Below are 14,310 nucleotides of genomic sequence, written 5' to 3' on the forward strand. Positions count from 1 at the left end.
AGATAACATGTCAGTAGTAATTAGAGTTGATTGAGCAGTGCTGTCCTTGTAATGTAGTTTATGATTTTTATGGACAAGTCCAGTTTTTCTGTAGAGCCTCTCAAGTTGGTGACAGCAGCAGTGGAAGTTCACGTGTAAACCAGAGCAGCAAATCAGGTCCAAATGTGTTGTTCACAGTGAATGGGATCATCATTGGCTGCTATGTTAACCTCCTGCAGCAGGATGTCTTTGGTCAGAGAATGGATAGATCACTAAGTCATTGTTGAGTTTAGGGAGACAGTAGACAGTTGGAGGAGGTTCAGCCAGTTGACACACAGTAGATAAAATAACTGAAGGCAGGAGCAGACACCTGTATGACTTTCCACCTCTCACATAGATTATTTCCCTGGGCAGCGCCACAGGGCTGGTAGATGTAAACAAAGCTGGAGGAGAGGATTTATTCATCTGAGAAAAGTCACAGAGTTGTGTCTTGATGCTCAATCATCCAGGTACGTAAATCCCAAAAAGCTTGATTCTGTTCATCTGGATGTTTTCAGTGGGAGAAACGTTTCATCATCATCAGGTGACTTCTTCAGTCTCAGCTGACTGCAGGTTTCAATCTTATAAACAGGACATTTGTATGACTGAAACCAGCCCACTGAAGGAACAATGGGCTGGGAGGTCAGTTCATTGATCATTGGTACGCATATTGTCATGACCATTGATCAATGGTTGTTGATCAATGGTCATGAGTCCAGTTCACAGAGAGCTGGGGAATGGCTGCAATCACAGCATGTAAGATGGTGACAAATGTACCCTTAGGCCCCTCCTCCATTCAGAGATGGTCTTTCCTTTTCACATAAATGGCCTCCTTGACTCCGCCCTCAAACCAGCGTTCACATTTACTCAGGACCTTCTTGATGTGAAGTTCTTCTGCTTCGCTGGCTGCTGTGTCTGTGGGGATGGTGTTTGTTCTGTGTTGTTGTGTCCTGATGACGCCCAGTTTGTGCCCCAGTGGATGATGAGAGTCAAACCTTAAATACTGATCTGTATGCGTAAACAGAGTGAACCTTTAAGACCAGTTGTCTGTACGATCAACTCAGTCACCTGAAACATCTCCAAGTTTCTGGCTTTGATCATCAACCTGTTGGTAGTTCAGCTCTGAACACCAGTGAAATGTTTCTCCCACTGAAATCGCTGCATTCATATGAACAGCATCAACGTTTTGGGATCATGGAGTTGTGGACAAAGTCTCAGTTAATCAGATAAAGTCAAACCTATAATTGGTAAAGAGTTCGTGGATGATATGCCCCTTGATCGTAAAGAAGTGGATGTTGTGTGGACTAAAGTTCAGAGTGGTGGGTCATTCATAAATATTCTGTTCCAGCTGCTGGAGGACAACATCATCACTTTTGTGAAGAACGAGCTGAAGAAGATCCAGAAGGCTCTGAATCCAAATAAGCCCCAGTGCTTGGAGTTTCAGAGGGAGGATGATGAGCAGAGGAGAAACAGCAGAGAGGCATTTGTGAAGATCACAGTGGACTTCCTGAGGAGAATGAAGCAGGAGGAGCTGGCTGACCGTCTGCAGAGCAGTAAGAGGATTTATCTAAAGATTTAAGCTGCTGGATAAATGAGAGACTTGTGACACCAGTGTGTTCAGTCATTTCTCAGTGGGTCAGAAATTGTCATCAGCATTTTGTAAAATATGATTGTTAAAGTTGTATTTTTATTATTATTATTCAGAACTTCCAGCTGCTGTTTGTCATCGTAACCTTAAATCCACCCTGAAGAAGAAGTTCCAGTGTGTGTTTGAGGGCATTGCTAAAGCAGGAAACCCAACCCTCCTGAATCAGATCTACACAGAGCTCTACATCACAGAGGGAGGGACTGCAGAGGTCAATGATGAACATGAGGTCAGACAGATTGAAACAGCATCCAGGAAACCAGACAGACCAGAAACAACCATCAGACAAGAAGACATCTTTAAAGCCTTACCTGGAAGAGACGAACCAATCAGAACAGTGCTGACAAAGGGAGTGGCTGGCATTGGGAAAACAGTCTTAACACAGAAATACAGCCTGGACTGGGCTGAAGACAAAGCCAACCAGGACATCCAGTTCATATTTCCATTCACTTTCAGAGAGCTGAATGTGCTGAAAGAGGAAAAGTTCAGCTTGGTGGGACTTGTTCATCACTTCTTTACTGAAACCAAAGAAGCAGGAATCTGCAGCTTTGAAGACTTCCAGGTTGTGTTCATCTTTGATGGTCTGGATGAGTGTCGAGGTCCTCTGGACTTCAACAACACTAAGAGTGTGACTGATATTACGATGCCCACCACAGTTGATGTACTTCTCACAAGCCTGATCAGGGGGACGCTTCTTCCCTATGCTCACGTCTGGATAACCACACGACCTGCAGCAGCAGACCAGATCCCCCCTGAGTATGTTCACAGGGTGACAGAGGTCAGAGGGTTCACTGACCCACAGAAGGAGGAGTACTTCAGGAACCGATTCAGAGATGAGGAGCAGGCCAGCAGGATCATCTCCCACATCAAGAAAGCTCGAAGCCTCCACATCATGTGCCACATCCCAGTCTTCTGCTGGATCACTGCTACAGTTCTGGAGGATGTGCTGGAAACCAGAGAGGGAGGACAGCTGCCCAACACCCTGACTGAGATGTACATCCACTTCCTGGTGGTTCAGGCCAAAGTGAAGAAGGTCAAGTATAATAGAGGACGTGCAACAGATCCACACTGGAGTCCAGAGAGCAGGAAGATGATGGAGTCTCTGGGAAAACTGGCTTTTGATCAGCTGCAGAAAGGAAACCTGATCTTCTATGAATCAGACCTGACAGAGTGTGGCATCGATATCAGAGCAGCCTCAGTGTACTCAGGAGTGTTCACACAGATCTTTAAAGAGGAGAGAGGACTGTACCAGGACAAGGTGTTCTGCTTCATCCATCTGAGTGTTCAGGAGTTTCTGGCTGCTCTTCATGTCCATCTGACCTTCATCAACTCTGGACTCAATCTGCTGGAACAACAACAAACAACCTCCCAGAAGTCTGAAACAGGAGAATCTGCAGAGAAACACTTCTACCAGAGTGCTGTGGACAAGGCCTTAGAGAGTCCAAATGGACACCTGGACTTGTTCCTCCGCTTCCTCCTGGGTCTTTCACTGCAGACCAATCAGGCTCTCCTACGAGGTCTGCTGACACAGACAGGAAGTAACTCACAGACCAATAAGAAAACAGTCCAGTACATCAAGGAGAAGCTCAGTGAGGATCTGTCTGCAGAGAAAAGCATCAATCTGTTCCACTGTCTGAATGAACTGAATGATCGTTCTCTAGTGGAGGAGATCCAACAGTCCCTGAGATCAGGACGTCTCTCCACAGATGAACTGTCTCCTGCTCAGTGGTCAGCTCTGGTCTTCATCTTACTGTCATCAGAAGAAGATCTGGATGTGTTTGACCTGAAGAAATACTCTGCTTCAGAGGAGGCTCTTCTGAGGCTGCTGCCAGTGGTCAAAGCCTCCAACAAAGCTCTGTAAGTAAACATGAACTCATCGCTTCATTCTTAAAATCATGGGAAATAAATCAGAGGTGCTCAGTTCAAAGAACACTACCACTTTAGAAAAATTAAAAAATAGTCACTAAAATAGTCATGATACTTTAAATATTTCTCTCCAGCAGGACATGTCAGCATTTCTGAAATATTTTTGTCTTCAACTCGAATCAAAGCACAATCCAGATCCAGCCTATAAGAACATGAGCTCTGATCCTTCAGCCCCTCTGACAGGTTTATTATCCTCAAGTTGTTCACTTGTCTCCAACAACCAGGAGTCTAGCTCTGTTTTTTAAAGCAAATACTTGAGCTACCAGACTGCACCTACATCGTTTTCAGATGTTCTTATTTTAAGGTCTGGTTTGTGTCTCATCTTTATTGCAATCCCCCATGTCTCTCTGTTTTTCAAATATAAATCTGTTACCTCGGTGTGGCCAGAACAACATGGTGAACCCAAAATACAGACAAAGGTGAAGGAACTGAATATTACTAGACGTGAAGGCTTTATTTACTCACAGGAACTTGACACTTGGAATTTTTTAACATGAACTGTGAACTATGGCGGAAGTCAAGCACTTGAAGCTGTGAGCATGAAGTGGGCTCTGTGGTAGGTTTCCGGAAATGGGTCTTGGTTGATGGTAATCTGAGTCACTGTAACAGAGGTAGAGCAGCATCAGAAAGATCACTGGTGGAGGTTACAGTAAGTGAACGAGGTTATCTTCAATGTCTTATTTCTCCAATTTCTGATGTGTCCACCTTTGCAATGATAACTGTGATCAGGGTGAACCAAAAAGGTGCCGTGGTGAACAGATACTTAAGTTTGGTGAATGCAGTTTCAGCTTTGGGGGACCAGATGCATGCTGAGACTTGAGTGGTGCAGCTACCTGACTATAGTTGAAAATGAACAGTCTATAAAAATTTGCTATTCCCAAAACCCATTGGAGATGCTTCTTGAATCTACAATGGGTACAAGGGGTAGGCCACTCTGTTAAAGCTTTCACATTTGCCAGATCCGTCTTCACCTGCCCCCGTGCCAAAATGTAACTGAAAAAAGTTATTGATGAGGAATGGAATTCACACTTTTTTGCTTTGACATAAGGTTTATTCTCCAGCAAACGTTGGAAAAATAGCATGGACATGAGACTGATGTTCCTCGCAGGTTTTGGGAAAAATGAGGATATCATCCAGATACACCAATACGAACCTGTCAAGGAATTCCCGGAGGACATCGTTAACTAATCTTGAAACATTGCGGGAGCATTAGTTAACCCAGGCGGCATGACCAAATACTCGTAGTCCCCCAATGGCATGTTTAAAACGGTCTTCCACTTGTCTCCCTGATTGATCTGGAAAAAGTGGTAAGCGTTGCGGATGTGGGGTTTTGTAAACCCAGTGGCACTGTGAAATGGCCTGAAAGCAGAGCTAATGAGGTAATAGGTACTTATTCTTGATGGTAATATCACTGAGGCCCCTGAAGTAAATGCATGGCCAGAGAGAGCCATCCTTTTTCCCCACAAAAAAGAAGTTCCAACTTGAGATGACAATCGTTGGATTATGCCTGCACCGAGGGATTCCTTAATGTACTTTTCCATAGCCGCACACTCAGGTCTAAGCAGGTTATACAGCCAGCTAGAAGGCCGGGTGGAGCCAGAGAGTAGTTCTATGGTGCTGTCCTGTGGTTTGTGAGGTGGCAGTGAAAGCGCTTTACTTTTGCTAAATACTTCCTGAAGATCATGACATTTGGTGGGGACAGAGGAGAGATCTAAAACAGTCTCAGTGTTGGTTGATGGTTCCACAGGTTCCGGTGGACGGGCAGAAACAAGGCAATTTGAATGACAGAACAGACTCTAACTGATTACCCTCTGACCTGACCAGTCTAAGTGGGGGTTATGTAATTCTAGCCAAGGAAACCCGAGTATGAGTGGTTTGTGAGGTGCATGAAAAGCAAAAAAGGTAAGTGTTTTCTTGTGATTGCCAGGGGTGACAGGCTCTGTGCGCTGAGTTATGTGAGGGGACACTCGGTTATTTAATGACTTAGTGGGAATGGGCGGATTAAGGGGGCATAGAGGGATGTTTAACTGTCTCGCTAACTCAGACTCCATGAGGTTCTAATTGAACAAGAGCCTGAAAGGTCTGGTTAAGTAGAACAGAGAGTTGGAGTTGCAATCTGGGTTTTTATGTTTGTGTGAGTATCCTCCACCCTTATCCCTGAACTTTCCAGTGGGCAGACCCTGGTGTGGAATCGAAAACAGACAGGTTCATCACGAGAAGCAAGCTGATCTTTCATGGTTTGATTTAATGACTGAAAAACATACAGCGGACGGTGGTTAGCACTGTTGCCGCACAGCAAGAAGGTCCTGAGCAAAAGTCTTTACAAACTCAACCAGGAAATCATCATGCGAGCAGAAAGAAAGAGGATGAGCAGATAGGTAAGCAAGAGAAACCCGCCAGCGTCCCAGGTTTCCAGAGAAGGTTCAGGTTCTAGGTACCTGAAATGGGATGTAATTCAATTCAATTCAATTTTATTTATATAGCGCCAAATCACAACAGTCACCTCAATGCGCTTTATATTGTACAGTAGATCGTACAGTAATAGATACAGAGAAAAACCCAACAATCATATGACCCCCTATGAGCAAACACTTTGGCGACAGTGGGAAGGAAAAACTCCCTTTTAACAGGAAGAAATTTTTGGTGTCAAAGTCAAAGCACAGATCCACCCAGTCTCTGTATTTCAGCTTATTTCCTTTATACACACATTTAACAGGAACAGTTTCAGACAGCTAGTGTTTACCTGACATTACCTGCGTACCTCACAGTTTGCAGGTAATGGGCATAATAATTACTGAACAGAGACATCCTGCTGTGAACTTTGTTGCTGTGGATCTAAAATGTAAAAATACATCTGAGAAGATTTCTAATCATGATTTTATGAGCCCCCAAAGTTTGATTCTGTTCATCTGGACGTAGCGCTCTCAGCGGGAGAAACATTTTGTCACTCATCAAGATGACTTCTTCAGGCTCAGCTGACTGCAGCTTTCCCCAATCTTATAAAGAGTACATCTGCATAATGACTCAAACCTAATGGTCAAGGAACTGACCTCCCAGCCTTATTGTTCCTTCAGTGGGCTGGTTTCAGTCATTATGCAAATGTACTTTTTATAGGGTTGGAAACCAGAAGTCAGCTGAGACTGACGAAGTCACCTGGATGAGTGACGAAATGTTTCTCCCACTGAAAGCGCTACGTCCAGATGAACAGAATCAACTTTTGGGATTTACTAACCTGGATGATTGAGCATGGATCAAGACGGGTTTTTATGAGGTTTACAGTTTCTTATAATTTCTAAACCAGAAGGTTGAGGAGATGGAGCTCATGATAACTGGCTACTGCCCTTCAGCGTGCTTTATGAAATCATCCAATCAAAATAAAGTTGGCCTTTAGGGAGAGCGGGGCTTTAAAGGGGAATGAGCCAAAGCAGCTTTTAGACAGAAAATGAAATGAGAGTCCAGGATGTGATACATTATTTATAACTACATTTACAGTAATCACACATATTAGAATTAATAAAGTGACCAGCAGTACTGTAGTAAGTGTAATACTGCAGTACTCACAGGCCTGTGCCAGCAGACACTGAACTACTGTCACTAAATCAACCTGGTCTTCACTGGTTTCCATTTACATACATTGGAATAATTGTGTTTAATTTGAAATATTTTTCTTCTGTTACACTTAAATTCTTGAACATTTTTTTTATTTAATTGTGCATTGTAGTGTACTCATTTGTACACATTTGATTACTTAGATTCAACATATAAAGAGATTTTATTTGATAATAAATATTATTGTTTTGTTGTTCTTGTTATTTTTTTCAGGCTGAGCAGCTGTAACCTGTCAGAGAAAGTCTGTACAGATTTGTTGTCAGTGGTCAGCTCCCAGTCCTGTAGTCTGAGAGAGCTGGACTTGAGTACCGACAGCCTGAAGGCTTCAGCAGTAAAGCTTCTGTCTGCTGCAGTGGAGAGCCCACACGCCAAACTGAATATTCTGAGGTCTGACCGATTTGTATTCTTTTTTCTTTTGTTTGTTTGTTTTGTTTTTAACTGAGAAAATAAATCCAGCAATTTAAACAGTAGAGGTAAACTTGATCAATTTACTGTTGTTTCGTACCACATCTGCTCAGCATAAAACAACAAGGATTCTTAAAATATAAGATTAGTTATTGCACCCTGATTACACTTTAACATCAGTCTTTGTTCATGTTTTCATTTTCAGACTCAACGTCTGTGAACTTCTAGCGGAAAACTGTGAAGCTGTGTCCTCAATGCTCAGCTCTCAGTCCTCTACTCTGACAGAGCTGGACCTGAGTATCAAAAATGTGCAGGATTCAGGAGTGAAGATTCTGTCTGCTGGACTACAAAGTTTAAACTGTAAACTAAATACTCTGAGGTCAGATCAATTGACATTTTGTTTTTTTTAAATGAACCAATTAAACATTTTATTCAAGGCTTCCGGTTCCGGCGCTCATGGGGATGGACACCTAGTACGAGAGCTCTCGACTGAAACTTATTAAAACTGCCCCAAGTAAATTAATACACTATCTAAGTGCACATAAAGAGGAAAAAGGGGTTTAAATGATGTCCAGAAAGAACAAAATAGCTAAGAAGTTAACGTTTGAAAACGTGGAAGATGGCAATGTGCAGCTAACAGAAGGGGCTAACGTTAGCCCCTATAGGGCTAGCCGAGGCCACTCTCCCACTCCTAGCCGCGAGGATTCTGGGACAGAAGATGAGGTTGACCCAGCAAGTTTGACGCTGATACTGAAAGAACTGAGAGGCGTTGGGAAAGAGGTGAAAGAATTTCGAAAAGACACGAAAGCGCAACTGGTGGAAATAAGGGGTGAGTTGGATAAAGCCAATGCGCGGCTTAATGATGTGGAAACCAGGGTTGCAGAACACAAAGATAAGCTCCAGAACACAGACGAGATTTTGTCTGAGATACTAACAATGCAATTCAATGTTATTTATATAGCGCCAAATCACAACAAAAGTCACCTCAAGGCACTTCATAAATACAGAGAAAAACCCAACAATCACATGACCCCCTATGAACAAGCACTTTGGCGACAGTGGGAAGGAAAAACTCCCTTTTAACAGAAAGAAACCTCTGGCAGAACCAGGCTCAGGGAGGGGCGGGGCCATTTGCTGTGATTGGTTGGAGTGAGAGAAGGAAGACAGGATAAAGACATGCTGTGGAAGAGAGACAGAGGTTAATAACACATATGATTCAATGCAGAGAGGTCTGTTAACACATAGTGAGTGAGAAAGGTGACTGGAAAGGAAAAACTCAATGCATCATGGGAATCCCCCGGCAGCCTACGTCTATTGCAGCATAACTAAGGGAGGATTCAGGGTCACCTGGCCCAGCCCTAACTATATGCTTTAGCAAAAAGTAAAGTTTGAAGCTGATCTTCAAAGTAGAGAGGGCGTCTGTCTCCTGAACTCAAACTGGGAGCTGCTTCCACACCCAGTCCAACATAGCCAGGCTTTCTTTGCTGCTTTGACAAAACCTCAAATCCCAGTCAGAGATGATGAGCATCATCACAGTGATGATCATTTCTCTATTAACCCAGGCTTTCTGCTTCAGGATCTGTGCATGCTCAGAAAACAAGGAGACCTTTAAACATAATTTCACTAAATGGATGGATTGAGCTCAGCCTACAGATGAACTGGTGCCAGAGATCATAAAGAACATCAAACAGTCAAATTCAACACTTTTAATGGAAATATGAGATTAATCTTAAAAGTAGAGATAGTGTCTGTCTCCTGAATCCAAACTGGAAGCTGGTTCCACAGAAGAGGGGCCTGAAAACTGAAGCCTCTGCCTCCCATTCTACTTTCAAATACTCTAGGAACAACAAGTAGGCCTGCAGTGTGAGAGCGAAGTGCTCTAATGGGGTGATATGGTACTACAAGGTCATTAAGATAAGATTGGGCCTGATTATTTAAGATCTTGTATGTGAGGAGCAGGATTTTGAATTCAATTCTGGATTTAACAGGAAGCCAATGAAGGGAAGCCAATACAGGAGAAATCTGCTCTCTCTTTCTAGTCCCTGTCAGGACTCTTGCTGCAGCATTTTGGATTAACTGAAGGCTTTTCAGGGAGTTTTTTGGACATCCTGATAATAACGAATTACAATAGTCCAGCCTGGAAGTAATAAATGCATGAACTAGTTTTTCAGCGTCACTCTGAGACAGGATATTTCTAACTTTAGAGATGTTGCGCAAATGGAAGAAAGCATGCAGGAAAAGTTTCAAACAAAACTAACATCACTGGAGGCTTACTCGAGGAGGGAGTCGCTCAGACTGTACAGGGTGCCGGAGGGAGAAGAATCGGGAGCTCCATCTATGGCCCACTTTGTGGAGAAGCTACTCCGGGAGAATCTCGCCATCCCACCATCAACACCGTTACAAATTCAGAGAGCACACAGAGTGTTATCATTACTCCCTCCGGACGGCTCCCAACCCAGATCGATCCTGGTAAAATTCCTGTGCTTCACGGTTAAAGAAGAAGTGCTGAGGCTCGCTTGGCAAAAGAAAGGTTTTATGCTGAATTCCAGCAAGATCAACCTCGACCACGATTACCCCCCTGAGATCATGGCTATGAGGAAGGAGTATGCAGAGGCACGAAAGGTCCTAAAAGAGAAGAATGTACGGTTTAGGACCCTCTACTCAGCGCACCTTAAGGTTTTTTTCGAAGAAGGAGTGAAAACCTACAACACGGTGGAGGAGGCAACGGCTGACCTGGCGAGTCGGGGCCTGCCGGTAAAGGTGATTACACCACCGGCAACCCCCAGAGAAAAACTACAAAGATGCCCGCTGTGGCGGGGAGTTGGTGGTCGGCGTCCGCGTCAGATCCGAGGAGCTGCGGGATATAGAGAGAAGCTGCAAGTATACAGACGTGAAGAGAACGAATTTAATGTTATGTATTAGCTATGGACAACATGGTGAAATATGGTTACTGTCGAGCTAAAATGGGTGGGGCTTCTCGTGCTGTGAGTGACGTCGCAGTGGAAAGCCCCCTAACTCAGGGAGTAATAAGGGGTTTCCCTTCAAGTTGTGAGGGTGTCAGTGGAAGTGCTCCACTGTCAGAAGCCAGCTTAGGAGCTTTCAAGCTCCAGTTATGTTCAAATGTTTTCAGTTCATTCCTAACTTTTTTCACTTGTTACTGTTTTAAGAGGGGGTTGCCTGCTGCTATTGAGTTTATGCGCTGTGGTAACTTAATATACCTTTATGGGAAGTGAGTCAGTGAAAGTAATCTCTTTTAATGTTAACGGGGTTCTGAACGTGATTAAGATGAATAAGATACTGTCCAAACTAAGGAAGGAGAAGGCCCAGATTGCATTACTTCAGGAGACACACATGAACCAAGTAGATCACTTGAGATTGAAAAGAAAGGGTTTTAAATATGTATTCTCCTCTTCCGTTAAGTCCAAACACAAGAGGGGTGTGGCTACACTTATCTCTGGTACACTTAACTATGAACATATCTAAGAACTCTGTGACGAGGAAGGCAGATTGGTTAGAATAACAGAATGGATAGAGGGGTCTGAAATCACAATTTTAAATGTTTATGCTCCCCCCGGGAGCGATTGGCTATTCTATAGGAATAGGTTTGATTTATTGCTGGATTCTCAGGGGATAGTTGTCTGTGGGGGGGTTTTAACTTTAGACTTGACCCTAAACTAGACTCCTCCTCCCCAACCAACCAGGTAACAGCACTTACTAGAAAAGTCAATTCCTATATGGTAGAGATGGGGATAATAGATGTATGGAGGGACCGCTACGCATCTACCAGAAATTTCACTCATTACTCTGGTTCCTTTAAAGTGTATGCAAGGCTGGACTACTTTTTTATGTTTAAAGTTGATAGGTTTAGGGTCAAAGACTGTGACATATTAACAAGAGATCTATCTGACCACAGTCCTATCTCTCTATCTTTGCAGGTGGCTAGGAAAAAATGTACCACACTGTGGAAATTGTTATCGCACCTTAATGATCCTGCCATAGTTTCCAAATTAAAGGTAGACATTAAAGAATTTCTAGATGTTAATGACACAGGAGAGGTATCTCCAGCTATTCTTTGGGATACGCTCAAAGCGGTAATGAGAGGTACATTAATTTCTATCGCCTCCCACTTAAAGAGAATCAAAGGGCAAAAATTAGCAGAACTACAGGCAAATTTAAAGTTGAAAGAATAGGAAGACATAAACACCGCAAATCCTACTCTGAAGCAGGATATCAGGAAAATACAGGATGAAATTAATGATATTTACACCCAGGAGGCCCAAAATAACTTAATTTTTTTGAGGCAAAAATACTATGAGACAGGAGGGAAATCTGCAAAATATCTGGCACATAAATAACGCAAACAACTAGAGGAAAGTACGATATACCAAATCAAGGACCCCAAGACTAATATTCTGGAATCAAAATTAGAAGACATTCAGAAATGTTTTGAGACCTTCTTTAGGGAGCTGTACTCACAGCCCAATGCTACGGAGGAGAATTGTACTGATGCCTTTCTTAGCTCTCTAGAATTACCTTCACTCCCGTCTCTCAAAAATGAGCTTCTAACACATCCCATTTTAGTGGAAGAAATTAATGCTTTTTCCAGATTAAAACCAGGTAAGGCAGTTGGGCCGGACGGGTTCAGTTCTCAGTGGTATCGCACCCTGAGGGCAGATCTAGTCCCCACATTGCTGAAGTCATTTAACTACATCCTACAGGAGGGAGAAATCCCACCCTCCTGGAGGGAGGCAACTATTTCAATTATCCCAAAAGAGGGGAAAGATAAACGAGAATGTGGAAACTATCGACCAATCAGTGTCCTTAACTTGGATTACAAACTATTTACTTCTATTCTTGCTCGTAGGCTGGAGAAGTTTTTACCTGACCTCATCGATTTAGATCAGACTGGTTTCATTCACTATAGACAAACAACTGACAACATTAGGAGAATATTACACATCTCTACTCAAATTTACAGTAAATCGGGATAATGAGAAAATTAAGTACCTGGGAATATATTTGACTGCGGACCTCTCGCTGCTCTTTCAGGCAAACTACGAGCCAATATCTGCAAGTATAAAAGCTGATTTGCACAGATGGAATCTGGTCCCCTTTATGCGTCTCAGCTCCCGGGTAACCGCAATCAAGATGGACACGCTCCCCAGACTGCTTTATCTTTTTAGAAACTTGCCAATAGAAGTGAGCGATTACCAATTTATTGAGTGGGACAAATGGATCTCCAGATTTATCTGGCAGGGCCGAAAGCCAAGGATTAAATATGCTACCCTCCAGCTCCCCAAGGAAAAGGGAGGACTGGGTCTCCCCTGCCTCAGGAATTACTATTATGTCGCTCAAATAACCCCCCTCTTATATTGGTGTAACAAAACATACACGGCTAGGTGGAAGGAACTGGAGTCCAGCCTGTTGGACCGATTCCCCCTACAAGCTGTAATGGCAGATAAGGGTCTAATGTGCCGGCTGGAAAAGCTGGGGAACCCCTGGTTAACCCACACCCTCCAAGTTTGGCAGAAGGTAATCAACATCTGTGGGATACACAAAATGCTAAAAATCTTCAGGTGGGTTGCTTTCAACTCGGATTTTATTCCAAACAGACACGACTCTAACTTTGAAGCATGGATATCCTATGGCCTTACGACATTCCTCTCTCTTACTCATAGAAATATTGTGCTCAGATTTGAGGCCTTACGGGACGATCACAACCTGACAAAATACAACTTTCATAGAAACTTACAGCTGAGATCATATATTGATCATGAATGCAAACTGTCCGACTTCAATGATGCTGAGTCGCATTTTTTCCTCATCCTGAAAAATGCCACAACCATGACCCCTACTAAATCTATTTCTAAACTATACAAAGCCCTCTCTAGTGCCAGCAAGGATAATACTTTATACACTAAGGATAAATGGGAAAGGGAATCAGGGATTGCTATTTCTGTGGGGGAGTGGGAAAATGTTTTGTACTGCCAGTGGTCCACGTCCAGTTCTATGAGCTGGAAGGAACATGGCTGGAAGAATATTATTAGGTACTTCAAGACTCCATATCAGGAGAGGTACAAAGGGGCTTATATGCAATGCTGGAGACAATGCGGCTCGACTGTTGCTAACCATTTTCATGTCTTTTGGGACTGTCCCAAGTTAAAAAACGTTCAGGTCTCCTTAAGTGCAGTCTTTAACGTTCAAATACCTTTAGATTTTAAGGTTTTATACATGGGTTTGGTCCCCTTTCTGGAATGTAGGAGTGAGATTAAGTTGGTGCAATTACTCTTGGTGGCAAGTAAAAAAACAATTACTAGAAGATGGTTAAGCCAGGCCCAGCCTACCCTAGACGACTGGTTTGGGATCATTTTAGAGATATTTAGGATGGAAAAACTTACATATCTGTTAAGAAATCAAAAAGCCAAATTCTACCAAATTTGGAACAATTGGATCCAATTCATCACCCCCACGAGGGCTGACTTCACTTGATCTCACTATTACTTGGTTGTTTTTTGTTTGTTTGTTTTTTACATTTACTTCTATTACTATTGCTTGTTTATTTACTTATTTCTTCACAATGATTGCAGCATGGGCACCCCTCCCAGTTTGTGTTTATAGTTCCATGTAATGTGTTCTATATATCTCCTTTGGGAGAGCATGCGAGCAACTGTCCTAGTAATAGCTAGTGGAGGTTAATATGCACCCGC

General features: G+C 43.0%; 1 protein-coding gene across 1 annotated transcript in view; it reads left to right on the forward strand.

Annotated features, from left to right (window-relative positions):
- The window catches only part of LOC146577274 (protein NLRC3-like), a 276,198-nt gene that overhangs the window by 213,173 nt on the left and 48,715 nt on the right, over positions 1 to 14,310 (forward strand). The window contains exons 7-10 of the mRNA XM_085252740.1: positions 1,367 to 1,571; positions 1,723 to 3,520; positions 7,412 to 7,585; positions 7,809 to 7,982. Of these exons, the coding sequence (XP_085108866.1) occupies positions 1,367 to 1,571; positions 1,723 to 3,520; positions 7,412 to 7,585; positions 7,809 to 7,982 (2,351 nt within the window). The remainder of the gene's footprint in view (positions 1 to 1,366; positions 1,572 to 1,722; positions 3,521 to 7,411; positions 7,586 to 7,808; positions 7,983 to 14,310) is intronic.

Source organism: Mchenga conophoros, linkage group LG3, assembly GCF_057382185.1.
Source record: "Mchenga conophoros isolate Kocher_MC1m ecotype Shallow Benthic linkage group LG3, M_conophoros_male_GT1.1, whole genome shotgun sequence".
In the NCBI taxonomy this organism is placed as follows: Eukaryota; Metazoa; Chordata; class Actinopteri; order Cichliformes; family Cichlidae; genus Mchenga; species Mchenga conophoros.